Source organism: Ursus maritimus, unplaced genomic scaffold (assembly GCF_017311325.1).
Source record: "Ursus maritimus isolate PB19 unplaced genomic scaffold, ASM1731132v1 scaffold_229, whole genome shotgun sequence".
Classification (NCBI taxonomy): domain Eukaryota; kingdom Metazoa; phylum Chordata; class Mammalia; order Carnivora; family Ursidae; genus Ursus; species Ursus maritimus.
The window spans coordinates 1-20,613 of record NW_024424775.1 but is presented as its reverse complement, the minus strand read 5'-3'; the positions used below and the strand labels follow the sequence as shown (position 1 = coordinate 20,613).

The window sequence follows — 20,613 nt, the reverse complement described above, 5'->3', positions numbered from 1 at the left end:
TCAGGCAATCCTATTTGGGCAGAGTTGCCCTGCCCCCTGTGGGGAGAGGGTGGGCTCAGTGAAAACTGGTTTTGGGGAGACTTTTGTTCTCTGGTGGCTTTCTTTGTCAGCTTTCTGCATTTCTTCCATGAGTCAGAACAGAAGTGACCGTATCCAAACCTCTGTCTCAGAACAGAGAGATCGCAGTCTGTTCTTCACTGAGCTCTCCAGGCCACACTGTCTCTGTTTCTGTCTGTGCTGCTAAAAACCCGCAGTGTCCTGGGTTGTGTGCCCCACAGCAGCTCTCCCAGCCCTCGCTGCCAGGGCTGGGCACGTCTCTGCCGTTTGTGCTTCTAAAACCACCAGCCATCCCTGGTTCACAGGCGTGCCTGTGTAGATCCAGGTTGCAGTCTGGGGCACTGCCCTAAAGTTCTTTCCCTACCACTACAAGTGAATCTGTACCCAGTCCCCAGAGTGGGAGGCTTTTGCCTTCCTGGTGGAAGTTCATGGAGGCCCCTTCCCCCTTCCGTTTATCTTCCAGTATCTGCCTTCAGAATCACGGCTCCCCACTTCATACCTCGAGACCAATTGCTGGAGATATTCTGCTTGTAGAGATCCAGATATATCTTCTTACATCTCAGGCTGATTTCGTGGGTGTTCAGAAGGGTCTGGTAGATACCCAGCTCAATTCAGTGGACTGGTTTAAATAGAGTCCCCTACTCTGCCATTTTTTTCCTTCTGTTTCTCTCTTTCTCTGTCTTCCTCATCTTTCTGTTCTTTCATTCCTTCCTCCCTCCCTTTCCTCTTCCCTAAGGTCCTCTTTTTCTTCATTTCCTTTTTTCCTTTCTTCAAAAACACATCTCATCAGAGAAAGACAAATAGGTGATTTCATTTATATGTGGAATCTAAAAAAGCCAAACTTGTAGAAACAGACAGTAGAATGGTGGTTACTGAGGAAGGGGGTGGGGGAATTGGGAGATGTTGTGAAGGGGTTCCAACTTGCAACTAGAAGATGAATAGGTTTTAAGGATCTAATGCATAGAATGGTGATTATAGTCAATAGTTCAAAACTGCTAAGAGAGTATATCTTAAATGTTTTCACCATTAAAAAGAAATGATAATTTCATGATATGATAGAAGTGTTAGCCAAAGTTATGGAGGTATCATGTTGCAATAAATAAATACCAAATTAACATGTTTTACAACTTAAACTTACATTGTTTTATGTCAATTACATTTCAATTTGGAAATAAAAAAAGAGAGATTTAGCAAGCATTTTTCTTCACTGAGCACTGTGCCAGATCCTCCAGATATAAAGACCACCAAATAATGGGACAGCCGTATTAGTGAGAAGAAAATTGCAATAGATATAGTGAATGTTATGCTGATTAAAGATAAACTGTGCTATGAGAATTCATATGAGGACCAATTAATAAAACCATACAAGGAAAAGATCAGAGACAACATCCAAGAAGATAAGACTCTCAATCTGAGTACTAAAGGTAAGAAGTGGGTCGGGGAGCCTGGGTAGCGCAGTCGTTAAGCATCTGCCTTTGGCTCAGGGCGTGATCCCTGCGTTCTGGGATCGAGCCTCGCATTGGGCTCCTCCACTGGGAGCCTGCTTCTTCCTCTCCCACTCCCCCTGCTTGTGTTCCCTCTCTCACTGGCTGTCTCTCTGTCAAATAAATAAATAAAATCTTTAAAAAATAAATAAAATAAAGGTAAGAAGTGGGTCAATAACTCTAGCAAAGGAAACAACGTCTTCAGAGATCTAGAGATATGAGGAAACCGCAACGAGTTCAAAGGGTCATACAATGGGATAGGACTGGCACCATAAGTGGGCACTGGGAGCAAGACTTGGTCTGAGAACAAGCTTAGTCTTTAGAACTGGACCCAAGGTTTAGAGTGATACTGTAGCACAGTGAATAATGTGGGGACATCTAGGTATTACCCTAGATTTCCTTATCTCCCCCCACACCCTTATCCCTACAAGTTCCCATGATAATGTGTGTATCAGACTGGGACAAGATGGAACTTGCAGATGAGAAACCATATACCTGAAGAAAGAAGTGGAAGAGACTGATAGGGACAGGAAAGAGATATTCACTTGAGAGGAAGCAGACTGTACTGTGAGTGTTTCCATTACGGATTTCACTATTTTCTCTAAGTAAAACAATCTCACCAGTTGCCTTGTTTGTTTATGGGATAATTACAAAAACTTCTTGGAAAAATAAAGAGCATAAGGACAATAAATCAATAACTAGCAAGTCAATAAATAAAAAATAGGTAACTTCGATAAGCCTATTCATTAAGGAAAAATAGCTGAAATGTAATTTAATAAAATAAACCTAAATAAAATGTGGAGTTTAACTAATCATAATGTATCAGCATTGGCTCAGTAGTTCTGAGAACTATACCGTATAATGTAAGATGTTAACAATAGGGCAAATAGTGTAAAGTATACAGAAACTCTGTACTATCTTTGCAATGTTTCTTTAAATTTTAGACTGTCCTAATTTTTTTTAAATATTTAAATTAAAATGATGGCTCTGAATTATGATGTTAACCAGAATATTTTTTTTAAAACACTTAAAATGTGTTTTGAGGATACATATATCACCTAACATGAAGTTCTTGGATCAAGGCTGGTTTGTTTATTTTTATTTAAATTCAATTAGTCAACATATAGTACATCATTAGTTTTTAATGTAATGTTCAATAATTCATTAGTTGCATATAACATCCAGTGCTGGTTTCAATATGAATGGAGGAGTTCCTAAGGATTTTATTGTCATATGGCAGGGGTCTGGTGTCAAAAGCTCTAATTCATCTTTCTGTCCTGTGTTTCTCTAGGATCAAACAATTGTATAGCCTTCTAGCAGCTTTTATTTTCCTTTTAACATAACACTTAATGATAATGGTAATACAAGCAGTCAATAATTTCTGAGCTCCGACCTTATGTAAAAATGCTTATTAGAGCTTTACAAGTAGTATTTTGTATAGTTTTCTTGAGAAACCTATGAGGTGTATTCTATTACTGTCCTCACTGTATACTCAAAGGAGCATCAAGAGGTTAAGTTGCTTGTACCATGGTGAGTAGTGAGCTGGGCATGATGAAGCTGTCTGACTCCACAGTCCATATTTTTGCCCTACTCTCTCCTCTCTGCTCTACTGTTCCCAATTACCTGAGCTTACATATTGTCTTAGAACATTCTTCACCTTCCTCTGGTGTTTATTTGAAGACTTTATAATTAGATATGTAGGTGATCCGTTGATGCTTGGTGAAACACCCAAAAGCAAGATGTCTACCACATTTCCTGGCGCATAAAGGGACTCAGCAAACAATTGTTAAACTAATGAACGGTTAATAAATTAATAATGAATTAATGACTTAATGGATGAATGAATATTAAAAGATCAAAAAATCACTAGGAGTTATTTATTAGAAGAACATCTCCCAGGAATTATTTTCTATAAATTAAAAGCAAATGTTTTGGTGACATGCTGACATCTCTCCAATAATAAATGCTTATTTCTAGGGCTCCTAAAGGGAGAAATTTGGCAAGATGTAGTTGGATTTTCTTACCACATGGGCCCATTCACAATGTGTAGTTTGGAGCTAGGTAATAAATGTGCAATCTTACTTTCCATGTGTTCTGGAAATATTAAGTCAATTGTCCTCCCATGATTTCATGAACCAGACTTCTCTTTGCCTCCTTTCAGTTAATTCAGTACCCCCCAAAAGACCACATGAGCTGGAAAGAAGGGGCAGATCTACCCTAAATATCTGTGGGACCCAGAGCAAGAATATAAATGGAGCCTGTATAACATATGTCTAAATCGATATAAATCAACATAACAAAATTTGAATAAATTTAAATGTTCATACTCAGAGGACAATGTTCTCATGCTCTCATAATTACTACAAGACCAGTTTCAAATTTAAAATTTTAGGCTCCTTGACTAGGTGTAGGATGTAAGTGAGAATCACTGAATTCTACTCCTGAAAACAATATTGCACTGTATGCTAAAGAACTAGAATTTAAATTAAAACTTAATAAATTAAATAAAATAAATTAAAATAAAATATAAAATAAAATCCTCAGACTCCTTCAATTTCTACACCAGACATGGCAGTGCAGAAAGAGCAAGCTTTGGCCCGCAGTCTCCAGCCCACCTCTTCTCTTGGTTCTAAATCCCAATACAGGTGGTCTCTCATGTACGAATATGGACTCTGCCACCCAGACTTCCAGGCTCTGACCCCTCAGTTTACACACAGTTCCCATACTAGCGTAGGGGCTGCCCTCAGGAGGATAGAACCAAAGGAGAGACTCGGGCGGGCCCCAGAAGTGGGCTCAAGACATTTGAGAAGGGAACTCTGGAGATGACAGCAGTCATGTACAGACTGAAAAATGTTAACAGCTTATTAATAAAGAGAATTTTAATATAGATAATTGATTAAGCAAGTATTGGAGGACTGAAAATGCCAATGGGAATATACACAACTCTTCCTTTTCTGAATATAATGCTACCAATCCAGATATCAACAGGACAATTCAAATGATATGCCAAGATTCTAAATTTTGCTGTGAAGGAGGAACATTGGAAAAAAGGATGTTGCAGCCTACAGATACATAAAGAAAGCTGGAGGTTCAGGTCCTTGCAATGTGCCTGGATGACTGCACAGTACTACTTAAATCTTGTCAATTCACACACTACTCTCTGGTGGACAGTGTCCTCCTGTCTGCTCTTCTGGATATTCACTGTAGGCAAAGGACCTCTGTGGAAATGTTGGGCAGTGAAAGAGCCGAATGTGATCCATTCCAGGGATGGTAAGGAAAGTGTGATCCTCACAGGGGTGCTACTCCACTCTCACTCATCTTAGTAAGAAAGCATCCAAGCTCTTACATGACCACAGGTATTGCAATTTACCTAGAAAAATCTTAATATTTGGTGGAGTTCCAGATATTTTTTCCTGAGTTATGTTTTTCAGCTAAGTAATTTAAAAAGCCTCTCCACTGCAACTGATTTGGAAATAAGCGAGCAAATATAAAAATATTGCTAAAAGCCCATTGTTGTGTTTTTATTTAGTGAACAGAATTAATATCTTTCCATAGACACAAAAAGTTGCAAAGATCTTTATGTCAGAAATAGATAACCTTAAATATAAATCTTTCTGGGCATGTTTTTAGTGATCTCCTAGTTCTGGAGATCCTCAGTAGATAAAGTAGAAAATATGCAATTAATCCATCTAATTGGGGTAAAGACTTTCTGAGAAGAAAAATATTAGCTTAAACTTATCTAAAATTCCTAGCTTTCTTGCTTGATCATATTTTTTCTGAGTGAACTTGTGAAAGTCATTTAAGAAATCTGAGTTTATGGCACATGGGTGACTCAGTTGGTTGACCATCAGACTCTGGATTTGGGCTCGGGTCATGATCTCAGGGTCCTGAGGTTGAACCCTGCATTGGCTCCACCTTAGGAAGGGAGTCTTCTTGAGATTCTCTCTCTTGTTTTCCCTCTGCCCCTCCCCCCGCTTGCCCTCTCTCTCAGCTCTCTAAAATAAATAAATCTTAAAAAAAAAGAAAAGAAATCTGAGTTCATTTGTAAAAGTGAAGTTGAATAAGATTACCCACTTCTCAAAGTATCTTTGAGACTTGGAAATAATAACTACTTTAAACCACACATCTTTCTTTTTTCTTTTTTCTGTTACAGGTCAGAGCTCTTAAATATTATGACCAGTAGAAGAACCAGCTTATATCCCCCCTATAACTCCACTTAGAGAAACCCAAGGGGAATGGGATGCCTCTTCTTTTTTTTTTCAAGTATCTTTGAGACTTGGAAATAATAACTACTTTAAACCACACATCTTTCTTTTTTCTTTTTTCTGTTACAGGTCAGAGCTCTTAAATATTATGACCAGTAGAAGAACCAGCTTATATCCCCCCTATAACTCCACTTAGAGAAACCCAAGGGGAATGGGATGCCTCTTCTTTTTTTTTTCTTAAAGTTTTTATTTATTTATTCGACAGAGATAGAGACAGCCAGTGAGAGAGAGAACACAAGCAGGGGGAGTGGGAGAGAAAGAAGCAGGATCATAGCAGAAGAGCCTGATGTGGGGCTCAATCCCACAACACCGGGATCACGCCCTGAGCTGAAGGCAGACGCCCAACGGCTGTGCCACCCAGGCGCCCCTGGGATTCCTCTTCTAGAGAAGCCTCCAGGGCAGGACACTGGGAGCTTCTATCCCAGGCTTTCTTGTCTTCACATGTAAACTTCACTAAGAGCACTGCTTACATGAATTGAATTCAAGTGCATTTCTAAAATTTGGCACAATGTATAACACAGTCCCTAGGTGAACATTAATATGTAGGGTGGTTAGTTTTGTTTTCAGGCTTTCTTAGAGATGGGACAAAAGGGATTCACATTGCTTCAGAAGGGACCCTGATGGACATTAGAAGAAGCCTCCTGATGTAGGACTTGTTACACCCAGACAGCAGGACAAAAAAAAGAGACAGGTTACCTTCTTTCATTTGAAGAGAATTTAAAAGTGAAATGAAGTAAATAAATGAAGACTAGTTATAGACAAAGGATAGAAGAGTTGATCTTTCAAGGTGTCCTCTTGAACCTACTACTCAATTTCTGGGCCAATAAACACTCCTGACTTCCCTGCTTAATACTGAACACCCAGCAAAGCCACTATACCGCGATAGCAATCAACAGCAATGCTTCCTAATTTTGATGCCGGCTTTTATGCCAAAGTCATCAAATTGGTTTCATGCATATACCCATGTACAGGATGAGTTAAGATTGTCCCAAGAAAGTTATGCTTTCTAATTCACCTCTTCCTGTTCATCCTTTAATATGGCAGAAGGATGCCACATGCTTTTTTCTCAGCTTCTTCATGGCTGTCTTCATTTCAGCATTTCTGAGTGTGTAGATGAGAGGATTCAACATGGGTGTGACCACTGTGTAAAAGGTGGAGAGCACCTTATCCACGGAGAAGCTGCAGAAAGGCGTCAGACAGATGAATACACATGGCACAAAGATCAGGCTGACCACAGTTAGGTGGGAGGCACAGGTGGAGAGTGCCTTGCTCTGGCCCTGGTGGAAGCGCGTTCTCAGGGTGATCAGGATGATGGCATAAGAGAGTAGCAAGACCACGAAACAGACGAGAGATAGCAGACCACTGTTTGAGACCATCAGCACCTCTACTACATAGGTGTCCATGCACGCTAGCTTGATGACCTGTGGGACATCACAGTAGAAGTTGTCCAGTTCATTGGGGCCACAGAAGGGCAGCTGGATCACCAGTGTGACCTGTGTGAGAGAGTGGATGAAGCCCCCACACCAACAGGCCAAAGCCAACTGAAAGCACAGCTGGCGGTTCATGACTGTCAGGTACTGCAAAGGACTACAGATGGCAACATACCTATCAAAGGCCATGACTGTCAGCAGAAACATCTCACTGGCTCCCAGAAAGTGCAAGAAGTAGATCTGGGCCAAGCACCCGGAAAAAGAGATGATCTTGCCTTGCTGTAGAAAATCTCCCAACATCTTGGGCACGGTAACACAGCTCAGGCATAGGTCAATGAAAGACAGATGGCCACCAATTTTTTTTTTATTTATAGTTGGCTTTGAATTTAATAACGTATAGTTGGCTATTGGATTTAAATAAACTACATTGAATTTAAATAAAACATTTTTAACTGACTTCAGTCCCTCAAAGTGTGGCAATATTTCTTTTTTTGTTTATTTTTTTGAGATTATTTATTTATTTGAGAGAGAGAGAGAAGAGAGGGAGAGGGAGAAGCAGACTCCCTGCTGAGGAGAGAGCCTGATGCAGGACTGGATTCCAGGACCCTGGTATCATGACCTGTACTGAAGGCAGACACTTAACTGACTGAGCCACCCAGGAGGCCCTATTTCTTTTTTTTTTCCTTTTTTTCATGATTTATTTATTTCCGAGAGAGAGAAGGAGAGAAAGGTTGTACTTTTGATGTCATGGTCCCACCACATATGTGACCTCCTCTTCACCTGCCTATAGAGTCAGGTCCCCAGGTACATCTAATTCTACATTCTGATAAATAATAGAAGAAACCACCTCATTCACTAGAATCATTTGGAAAAGTAAAACAAAGCAAAAAAGACAGGAAACCATTTGCTGTCAGATGTACAGCCCTACTTAAGCTCTGATACAATGGAAATTTTCTAAGCTTCTTTGGCTATACCAAGGATTGTGAATTTTCATATGGAGATGGCATTCCAGTGTTCTTTTCAATGATCTAAGATGTTTAATTAGCCAAGATCAAGTTCTTATGTAAAAGAACATAGGACATACAGAAAATGCTAGTATAGTCAAGACATTGTAAAAACACTTTATGAACAAATGCATCACAGAACAAAACAGATTATTACATTATTATCATAGGCACTTATTTCATGAGAAGGAACTAGAACTTGATATCAGATTTCTACCTTCCCTAGTTTATTGCATAATACCTACAGTTTACTGAATATATTATATCCAAGATCATATACATTTCTTGTTTTAATGTATAGGTTAGCCTTTAACAGATATTGTGTTCTTTGTCTTCTTCAAATTCCTAATTAAGCTCTCCACTTCAAGTATTGCTATACATCATTGATCCTCAACTAGGAGTATATATCAAAATCAATAGGGAGCTGCTGGGTGGCTCAGTCACTAAGCATCTGGCTTCAGCTCAGGTCATGATCTCAGGGTCCTGGGATCAAGCCCTGCATTGGGCTCCCTGCTCCACTGGGAGCCTGCTTTTTCCACTCCCACTCCCCCTGCTTGTGTTCCCTCTCTCACTGGCTGTCTCTCTCTCTGTCAAATAAATAAATAAATAAAGTCTTTTAAAAAATCAATAGGACCATTTTACAAATTATAGTTGCCCTGAACCTTGTACCTGGAGATTCTAATTCAGAAGATGAATGATGGGTCAATTTTCTAAAAAAATTCTTGATGGATGAGTTTTGGATTTTCTTCCTTGTAGGCATTATGGCCATACTCAGGATAATCCAGGACCAGATACATTCACAAGTGAATTCTACCAGACATTTAAAGAAAAATTAATACCTATTCTCCTCAAACTATTCCAAAAAAGTAGAAGAAGAAGTCAACCTTTCAAATACATTCTACAAGGTCACCATTAGCCTAATACCAAAACTAGACAAAGACATTACAAAAAAAACCAGAAAACTATGGGCCAATATCTCTGATGAACAAAGATGCAAAAATCATCAACAAGCTATTAACAAACCACATACAACAATTGATCAAAAACATCTTCACTATAATCAGGTGAGATTTATTCCCAGGATGCAAGATGGTTCAATATTCACAAATCCATCATCATACACCACATTAACAAAACAAAGGTTAAAAATCATATGATCATCTCAATAGATGCAGATCGAGCATTTGACAAGATTCAACATCCATTCATGATAAAAACTATCAACAAAATAGAAATAACATACCTCAACATAATAAAGACCATACATGGAAAATCCACAGCTAACATCATGCTCAATGGTGAAAAACTGAGAGCTTTCCCTCTAAGGTCAGGAACAAGACAAGGACATCCACTCTCACCCTTTTTATTCAACAAAGTACTGTAAGGCCTAGCCACAACAATCAGATGAAAGAAAGAGAGAGAGAGAGAAGAAAGGGAGGGAAGGAGGGAGGAGAGAGAGAAGGAAGAAAGAAAGAAAGAAAGAAAGAAAGAAAGAAAGAAAGAAAGAAAGAAAGAAAAAAAGAAAGAGAGAAAGAAAGAAAGAGGAAGAAAGAGAGAGAGGAAAGGAGGGAGGGAGGGAAGAGAGAGAGAGAGGGCATCCATATTAATAAAGAAGTTAAACTGTCACTATTTGCAGATGGCATGATACTATAGATAGAAAATCCTAAAGACTCCACCAAAAAAACCTACTACAAATAAACAAATTCAACAAAGTAGGAGAATACAGAATTAATACTCAGAAATTGATAGCCTTTCTATATATACACTAACAGTGAAGTCACAGAAAGAGAAATTTTTTAAAAATCACACCATTTATAATTGTATGAAAAAGAATGAAATACCTCAGAATAAACTTAACCCAAAGAGGTGAAAGACCTGTACTCTGAAAACTATAAAACACTGATTAAAGAAATTCAAGACAACACAAATGGAAAGATATTCCATGCTTATGGATTGGAAGAATTAACATTATCAAAATAGCCATACTACACAAAACAATCTACAGATTCAATGCAAATCCCTATAAAAATACCAAAAGCATTTCTCACAAAAGTAGAGTAATATGAAAATTTGTATGGAATCACAGAAGACCCCAAATAGCCAAAGCAATCTTGAGAAAGAATAAAGCCAGAGGTATCACAATTTCAGATTTTAAAATATACTAGAAAGTGGCTAATCAAAACAACATGGTACGGGCACAAAAATAGATACATAGACCAAATGGAACAGAGTAGAGAGGCCAGAAGTAAGCACATTTAAATGGTCAATTCATCTATGACAAAAGACGGAAGAATATACAATAAGGAAAAAGAAAAGACAGTCTCCTCAATAAATGGTTCTGGAAAAACTGGACAGCTACATGCAAAGGAATGAAACTGGAATACTTACTCACACCGTACACGAAAAAAAAAAACACCTCAAAATGGATTGAAGACTTAAATGTGAAACTGAAACCATAAAACTCCTAGAAGAGAATATAGGCACTAATTTCTCTGACATTGGCCAGGTCACACTTAGTCTCCTAAGTCAAGGGGAAAAAAGCAAAAAGAAGCTATTGGGACTATACCAAAATAAAAATCTTTTGCACAGTGAAGAAAACCATCAGCAAAATATAAAGACAACCTATTGGATGGGAGAAGATATTTGCAAATGATATATCCGACCAGGTGTTAATATCCAAAATATACAAAGATCATATATAACTCAACATCAAAAAAATGAGCCCCATTAAAAAAATAAGCAGAAGACCTGAACAGACATTTTTCCAAAGAAGACATACAGACAACCAACAGACACATGAAAAGATGTTCAACAGCAGTTATTAGGGAGATGCAAATCAAAACCACAATGAGGTATCACTTCACACCTGTTAGGATGGCTAAACTCAAAAAAACAAGAAACAAGTGTTGGCAAAGATATGGGAAAAAAGCAACCCTTGCTTGTAATATAAATTGGTATAGTCACTGTGGAAAACAGTATGGAGGTTCCTCAAAAAATTAAAAATAGAAATACCACATGACCTAATAATTCCACTATTGGGTATTTATCCAGGGAAAACAAAAACACTAAGTTGAAAAGATATATGCAACCGTATGTTAATTGCAGCATTATTTACAATAGCCAAGACATGAAAGCAGCCCAAGTGTTCATCAGTACATGAATGGATAAGGAAAATGTGGGGTATACACACACACATGCGCGCGCGCGCACGCACACACACACACACATAAAAAAAGGATGAGCTCATGCCATGTGAGACAACATGGATGGACCTAGAGGGTATAACGCTGAGTGAAATAAATCAGACCGAGAAAGACAAACACCATGATTCCACTCATAAATGGAATCTTATAAAATGAATAAACAAGCAAAAAGTCAAATCAAACCTATATATACAGAGAACTAATGGTTGCCAGAAGGGAAGGGAGTAGGGGGTTGGGCAAAACAGGTGAAGGGGAGTGAGAGATACAGGCGTCCAGTTATGGAATGAATAAGTCAGGGGAATAAAAAGCAGAGCATGAGGAATACAGTCAATAATATTGTAGCAATATTCAATAGTCAATAGTCAATAACATTGTAGCTATACACGTGGTAAGCATAGCATAATGTATAAACTGGTCAAATCACTAAGTTGACACCTGAAACCAATGTAACACTGTGTCAATTATAGCCAAAATAAAAATATATTTTTTTAAAAGACAGGCAATGTAAAAAATAAAAATAAAATAAATTCTACTTGTCCTCTAAGTCGGTGCTTCTGAAACTAACTGAAGTCCAGCATTTTTTCCCCAATTTTTTACAGTTGATAGTTTTATAAATAAAAATAACTAGAAATTGAAATATAAAAACATAAATATAGCCCATTTTGTATTATTAGATTCAACATGCATAAAACTCATTTCCTGGAAATGTTTTAAATGTTTACCCTTATTTTCTATATTTGCCATGGGCTGGTAACAATAATTTGAGGACTGCATTGGTGCACTGACCACACTTTGAGTAGCACTATTCTGCATTACATCTCAAGCCCTCTCTTCAATGAGCTTGTTAAGATGTCTCTGCCACTGAGTTTTAACCTCTATAAATTTCTTCCTTCCTCTGAATTTCTTTAGTGTCTATAAATATAACATAATGCAGTCATGTACCTTGTAGTTGTCTTTAATTACTTTGGAGTACCAGGTAATGTTTTTACAAATAATAAAGCTCATATAATTTTTAAAATGTCATTTATTCAGCAAATATTTAATGAGGACCAGTAAATGCAATGCATTTTTATCACTTGGATTAATTCGAATTTGATTCATACCTGTTCTCTGCTTTCAAAGACTTTACAATCTGGGAGGAGAGAACAGGTAAGCACACAAATAAGTATAACATAGAGCAGTTTATGACAAGTGTCTTAAGAAAGATACAAAGATGGTTAAATAAAAATTCAGAGATGGAAAAGTTGCTTTGGTTAGGAGAATAAGAAAAAATACACATTACAGAAAAACGTCATTTGAAATAGACCTTGGAAGAGAGATGGGTTTTTTGCAGGTGTAGATGGAGGTAATGAGGATTCTGAATAGACAAAGAGACCACAAAGAAATGAATATGGGAGACTGAAAGCTATCCAGAGAATGAAATGTGGTCCAATATCTATAAAAGGGAGTAAGGAAAGTTAAACAAGAACAGTAATCTGAAACCAATTTATAGAGAACATGGAAATTTCTGAATAATAAAACTATTGATGTTTTTTGAGCAAGCAAGTAATAAGATCAAGGCCATGTTTTAGGAGTTCCTGAGTCCTGAAGTAAAATAACTAAGAGGTAATAAAGGTCTAAATACTATTTTTCCCCTTTAGTCTTTCAATGCAAGGAGTTTATTTTTGGATATTCCTCAAGTGGTCTGTGGACCACAGACCCGTGTTCGCACAGATTCTTGATGTTCTCAATCATTTTACACTATGTGGTATGAACATTCATTCTCATTTAGGTTAAAATACCTACATAAATTAAGGTAAAAATGAGACACTAATCAATGAAATCAAATACTTGTGTCATATTAATTGGGAAGCTACATGTTCCTCGTTAGTATTTAAGTCAATTAACTTAAATACTGGCACTTCTTGCTCCTTTCTTTCATATCTAAAGAGTTCTCCCATGCTGACCTTCTAGAATCACTTCTAATTTCTACAAATTTTTATTGTCAATATCCTACAGTGCTCTGGACCTCAACATTTTCCTCATTTAGGCTTGTTGTACTTTATTCCTGTATCCTCCAACATATGTACAGATATTAGAAGTGTTGGCGATGATGCAGAGAAAGGGGAACCCTCTTGCATTGTTGGTGGGAATGCAAACGGGTGCAGGCCCTCTGGAGAACAGTATGGGAGTTCCTCAAAAAGTTAAAAATAGAGCTACCCTACAACCCAGCAATTTCACTAAATACTATGTATTTACCCAAAGAATACAAAAATACAGAATTGAAGGGATACACACACCTCGATGTTTATAGGAGCATTATCAACAACAGCCAGACTATAGAGAGAGCCCAAATGTCCATCGACTGATGAATGGATAGAGATGTGGGGCGTGTGTGTGTGTGTGTGTGTGTGTGTGTGTGTGTGTTGGAATATTACTCAGCCATCAAAAAGGGTGAAATCTTGACATATGCAGTGACATGGACGGAGTTAAATGTATATTATGTGTATTATGCTAAGTGAAATAAATCAGTCAGAGAAGGACAAACGCCATATGATCTCACTAATATGTGGCATTTAAGAAAGAAAACAAATTAACATGGGAAGGGGAAAAGAACAAAAGGAGAGAGGGGAAAAAAGCTGTAGGAGACTCTTAATGAGAGAGAACAAATTGAGGGTTGATGAAAGGAGGTGAGCTGGGGATGGACTAAATGGGTGATGGGCAGTAAGGAGGGCACTTGTGAATCTTTTTAGGGGTTGACCCCTTGACTTTTCCCCCGGGGCCCATTTTTGCCTTTTTTTTTACTTGCTTAAGTTAAATTAAAAAAAAATATTTTTTAAGAAGTATTCCTAAACTTCATACCAAAACTTTTGGTGACACATTGTGCTTTATTGTTTCTCAAATCGTATCTTCTGGAATCTTTTTGGAATCCATATTCCAGACAAGCAAACTTTGTAAATAATGGTGCCTCAGAGAAGTTATTATTCTTTACTAATTCCTCAGAGAACATGCAATCATTAACTTTTTAAAGATCTATTGGCTTGGAGGAGAAGAACTTTCCTAATGCTATTGAGGCCAAGTCCCAGGAGAACATATGATTTAAAAAAAAGTGGATTCTTAATATTTGTGAAGCAATAAAATTCCTTATCCAGCTGGACAGAGAAGTATATGGTTCATCAAACAGGTCCTTCAGAGATTTGGTACATATCCAAACAATGATATCTTTACCTTTTGATTACTGCAGAAGATCTTAATACCTCTGTGTCAATCCCTTTCATTCCAGAATTTCTTAATGTTGATTTATTTATGCTCCTGGTTTGGAACATTTAAAAAATGGATACATACTACTAAAAGAAGCACAAATACAGCTTCCACCAAATAATTCTAAAAGACTTTTCTAAGGACTGGAGTGGACAACAGGGTGGAAAAAAAAAACCTGCTTTTGAAAATTTTGTGTTTGTGCCCCAAATGTAAGCTCTCACAACTTTCAGAACTCACATCCCTTCATACTGCCACACACACACACACACACACACACACACACACACACAAAATTCAGGGAATTCAGATCCCTGACATCTTTTCCATGAGAACGTAGGATGAAGTACGTTTACTTATAACAATAGCAACAACAAAAAAAGTATTTGACTTCTGTCTTTAAATTCAGGGAATTCAGATCCCTGACATCTTTTCCATGAGAACGTAGGATGAAGTACGTTTACTTATAACAATAGCAACAACAAAAAAAGTATTTGACTTCTGTCTTTTGGTGCAGATTTTTAAATTAAGCATATAAAAAGTCAATGCCAAATTTTATGGGGGGAAAAGGTTTCAGAAAGTAAACTTCCATACCTAGCTGTTATTTTGCAAATTGTTACAGGTAAAAGATTAAGTGAAACTTAAAGCCCCTGCTTCCGACAGAAGACACTGCAACACTGCAGTATTAAAAGTCAGTGCTGGTAAGTAACATTATGGTCTAACATTTTTATGATGCTTAAGCTAACAGCAAGAGCAACAGAAATGAGGCATATTGGCTTTAAAATTACTGCTAACTTGCTATACAATATGTCCATTTATTTTACATATTTGAATGATATGTTAAGCAATATATTTAACTGAGATGTAAATAGTAAAATTAAAGCCTTCTTTACTGAGTCTATTGCCCTATAAGATGGGTTTAGGAAAAGAAACTAGTACATGTCTTAATTGTTAACTTTGTGTTATATGCTATCCAGAAACTACTGTACATCATCCCTGCTCCAAAATAATAAGCTTTACAAAATGAAGTTAACTTGGGTGCCTGGGTGGCTCAGTTGGTTAAGTGTCCAACTCTTGATTTCAGCTCAGGTCATGATCTCAGGGTCGTGAGATCTAGCTCTGCATTGGGCTCCATGCTGGGCATGGAGCCTGCTTAAGATTCTCTCTCTCCCTCTCCTTATGCCCCTTCCCCCCCTTCTCTTTCTCTCTCTCTCTCTCTCAAAAAAAAAGGGGGGGGGTTTAACTTTGCCTAGTTCTATCATGGTACCATAATGAGGAAGAGATTCAGAAGCAGGCAAAGTTTGTTTCCGTGCAGCCAGCTACCTACTATGTCCAAAACTCAGAGTACATAACCAAGAACAATTAGACTACATTCTCTTCCTAACTGATGATTCTTTTGAAAAATGACCCCATGTTCATTGTCTTCTCTTCATTCTGAAAAAGGAGCACATTTAAAACTAGCCCTAGCTGCTAATAACATGTCTCTTGACCTTGCAGGTTACTGACCCAATGAATGTCTCTGAGCCATATTCCAGCTTTGCTTCTCTAAGAGAATTCATACTCCTAGGTTTTTCTTGTGAGTGGAAGATTCAGATCCTCCTCTTCTCACTCTTCACTACAACGTATGTTTTGACCATAACAGGGAATGGGGCCATTGTTTGCGCTCTGTGGTGTGAATGGCGACTCCACAGCCCCATGTACATATTCCTGGGGAATTTCTCCTTTCTAGAGATCTGGTATGTCTCTTCTACAGTTCCCAAGATGTTGGTCAATTTCCTCTCAGATAAAAAGACCATCTCCTGTAAAGTGTTTCCTCCAATTTTATTTCTTTTTCTCTTTGGGAACATCTGAATGTTTCCTCTTGGCCGTCATGGCCTTTGATCGGTATCTTGCTATCTGCCATCCCTTGCACTACCCTAGTATCATGACTGGGCATTTCTGTACCAAACTGGTCATTATCTGCTGGGTTTGTGGATTTCTGTGGTTCCTGACCCCCATTGTATTCATCTCTCAGATGCCCTTTTGTGGCCCAAACATTATTGACCACGTTGTGTGTGACCCAGGGCCACTCTTTGCATTGGCATGTGCCTCTGCTCCAACAACCCAACAGCTGTGCTATACTCTAAGCTCATTAGTTATCTTCGGTAACTTCCTTTTTATCCTTGGGTCCTATACACTTGTCCTATTGGCTGTGTGGCGTATGCCTTCAGCCACTGGGAGACATAAGGCCTTCTCAACCTGCGGGTCTCATTTGGCTGTGGTGTCACTATTCTATGGCTCTCTGATGGTCATGTATGTGAGCCCAGGACTCGGGCATTCTGCTGGTATACAGAAAGTTGCAACTTTGTTCTATGCTATGGTGACTCCACTCTTCAACCCCCTCATTTATAGCCTTCGGAATAAGGAGATAAAAGCAGCCCTGAGGAAAGTTCTGGGGCGTCTCGACATAACCCGAGATACACTAGATGATCCCTCCGTTATCAGGTCAGTATAGTCTCACAAAAAGCAATCAGGATTATATAGTTATTCAAACCTTCAAATATAAGTCTAGTGATATTAACTATGTCAGCTTATGAAATTAAACATCCATGGGGATACTTACAGAGTGGCCAGATTATATAGATAAATGGAAGTACTGGGTTCTACTTTGGCACTCAGAGTGTACATGAACTAGGGAATGGACACATCTGGGTGTTTTCTGGATAGTTCATATGGTTCTCCTGTTGTAAAAATTTCTGTGTTCTATTTGATAATTTAGGTTAACGGTTCTGGGATCAATTAAATTATGTCATTGTGTTTGTTTAGTTGTTGGTAAACAAAAGAAAGAAATTTTTTTTTCTGCTTATGGTTCTTTTCTTATTTGACTATATCATTTTGGTGATCTGGTCACCACTGCTAAATAAACCCTTAAAGCAATTATCCAAAATTTCTACAGGACCATAATGCTGTGCTAGCCTAATGATATTCAGACATATGTTGTTGGTTTTCCTTATACATTACCTCTTTCTAAGCTCCTTAAGGGGCAGATTCTAATTCTAACAACATCAATCAAAATATTCAGAAATACAGTTTTCTGAGTGTCAATATTTTTACTAAGTAAAGTTTCACCAAAGGCCTAATTGGTCAATTAATTGGGTTTTAGATAATCTCCTTTGGGCTTTAGAATATCTCCTTCTAAAAAATGCAGAGGGAAATGATCTACTTTGTAATAAATTACTTCAGTTCAAAAATATAAGTGACAGTTCATTGTTATTTGTTGCTGCGACAGTATTAAAATAACAGTAAGGAAAAATTTTAAGGACGAAAAGCATCCAGAAATCAATCACTTTACAGTGATACAATACACTTTACATTTTCATTTATACGTATGCTTTATTTAATATATCAAAGTTGTTCCTATATTATCATCAAGTTTTTAAACATTGTTTTTAGGAACTTTTAATTTTCCATTCAACTAGTATGTATGGATTGTAAAGTTTCATGTGGTGAGATCAATATTTTCCTAGAAGGAGGATTGTCCTTCCAAGTAGCTTGACTTTTGCAGGATATAAGAAAGGGAATTTCCAGAAAGGGGATTAGGAGAAAAATGCATGCACCACTACACAATAAGGATCACTTAGAATTATTATCCAGGGATTCAGACCCTCCTTCCAGCCACACCAATCCTTTTGTTATGCAGTACGGTTACTTCCATTCTTTTATTGCAAAAATTAACATCTCAATTAAATCTTGTAAAGATTTGTCATGATGATGTTTGCAAACTAGGTTAGGACTCATCATCTAACCTAAAACTGCTCCCGGAAAATCCAGGATGTACAACTACTATATGTATGTATCAATTCTCCCTCCAGGGTTTTTATCTTAGAACAGTTTCCTGAGAGAAATGGATTACTCAGTTCAAAAGATAAGACTGCACTTGTGATTTTTGCAGTGGACACAGGCTGATTCATATCATGCTTGACTTGACTGAAACTCTTTTTGAATTTTTTGGCCTGTTTTTAGAGTAATAATTAAATAAATTTGATTATGAAGAAATTAAAATATTTTTCCATCATCACAATCATTCATTTTTCCTGAGCAACACATGAGGTGCTTTGTTGAAGTTTGGGAAACAAATGTGTATTTAATTTTTCCATACACATTCATGAGTTTTGACTAAAATCCTAGGCTTTGTAGTGCTTCATTTTTTTTTTGTTGTTGTTGTTCTTTGTTTTTGTCTTTTAAGGATTTTCTAGCCACTAAATCATTCTGTCTTGCTGTTTATTTGGATATAAATATTTGCTCGACTATCAGCCTCCTAAAGTGGTATCATTGAGAAAAGGGCCTAGCTCTTGGTTTCCATCACTGTATTTATTTTCTTATTTTATGCTCAATACATGCATGGCAGAATGTATTACTTGCATATTTACTATCCATTTTTCTTATCTTCCTGCTTAATACAATCTCAATTCTTTTTTATATATAATTTTTATTTTGTTATATTAGTCACCATACAGTACATCCCGTTTTTGATGCAATGTTCCATGATTCATTATTTGCGTATAATACCCAGTGCACCATGCAATATGTGCCCTCCTTAATACCCTTCTATTCTGGTGGCAATGTACCCAGTTTGAAAAATCAAAATTAGCCTCCTTTATATAGGGGTGAATGTGTGGCACACTTCTGTTCAATCAAAAATGTAAGTGGAACATAGACTGGCCTCTATCCTGCTGTCTGCAGCTCCAGCTGTTATCTTAGGATGATAAGGTGACTTTGAGGATGAAAAGATATACTAAGAAGGATTTATCAAGAGCCAGGAGAGCTTGAGTTCCTGGTGGTATCTTGGAACTGCTTACCTCTGGACTGCCATGGGTTATCTATCTCTGGAAGTGTATATGTGGAGGGAAAAAAACCCCCAAATCTTTACCTTGTATAAGCTGCTGTTACTTGGGTTTCTGTTATACACAACTGAATCTAAGTCTAATATATACAACAATTCTGGATTCCTGGATAGATTTTGAGTTTCAAATATTTATTACATAAATCTTCATGTGATGTATGTAGTTATTGTCTTAATTTTTTGTTTTTATTTATTTATTTGACAGAGAGAGAGAGAGAGAGAGAGAGCACACAAGCAGGAAGAACAGCAGGCAGAGGGAGAAGCAAACTCCCCACGGAGCAGGGAGCCCAATGCGGGGCTCAATCCCAGGGTCCTGGGATCATGACCTGAGGCAAAGGCAGATGCTTAAATGACTGAGCCACCTAGGCACCCCTTATTATCTTAATTGAAAAGAAATTCCTATAAGCATTCCTCCTACATGCATACCTCCTCTACGGTATTCATTTATTAGATAAGTCCAGCCCTTTGGCCTGCATTGCCATGCAGTTCTGAGGGTAGTTACATAGAACATAGCCATAGTTTCCAAGAGAGAAGGTATTGGCACAGAATTCTTGCCAATATTAAAGTCAACAGAACTGGTTCCTTCGCTTACTCATGTGACTTTGGACGACATACTTGGTTTCATTAAGTCTCATCTATGAAATGAGTATGAGAATGTTTACCCAAACTTTGTCACAGAATTTGTGAAGATGAATTGAGAGACTGTGTCAAAGTGTTTTGTAAGTGATAAAGAGCTTTCCAAGTAAAAAATACTAGTATTAACCAAAATCAATTTCATAATACTATATATAAGATTTTATTCTGATTATCACAGCAATTTTGTGAGGAAGGTATTATGCTTAGCCTAAGTTTAAAGATTTAAAAAGCAAGCAAGAAAGGATAACTTGTCCATACTTCAGAAAAATGAATGATTGGAATGATGAAAAAATATTTTAATATCATCATAATCAAATTTATGTAATTGCTACTCCAAAAACAGGCAAAAGCAATTCAAAAAAAGTTTGAATCATGTCAAGCATGATATGAATCAGAGTGTGGGGAACCTTTCTAT

At 37.5% G+C, this 20,613-nt stretch overlaps 2 protein-coding genes across 2 annotated transcripts; one reads left to right on the top strand and one right to left on the bottom strand.

The window, feature by feature from the left end:
• Window positions 1–6,831: 6,831 nt before the first annotated feature.
• LOC103656552 (olfactory receptor 4Q3-like) lies at window positions 6,832–13,383 on the bottom strand. The gene is made up of 2 exons (XM_040638691.1): window positions 13,300–13,383; window positions 6,832–7,701 (listed from the first exon to the last, which is right to left on the bottom strand). The coding sequence occupies exons 1-2, from the start codon at window positions 13,381–13,383 to the stop codon at window positions 6,832–6,834; spliced, it is 954 nt and encodes a 317-aa protein (XP_040494625.1).
• A 2,672-nt stretch (window positions 13,384–16,055) lies between these two features.
• On the top strand, window positions 16,056–17,164 carry LOC103656551 (olfactory receptor 11H12-like; the record flags this gene model as incomplete). Its single annotated transcript, XM_008683974.2, is given in 2 exon segments — window positions 16,056–16,485; window positions 16,487–17,164. Coding segments are annotated over 2 exon segments (974 nt in total), but the record flags the coding sequence as incomplete, so codon positions are not given.
• Between the last annotated feature and the right edge of the window lie 3,449 nt (window positions 17,165–20,613).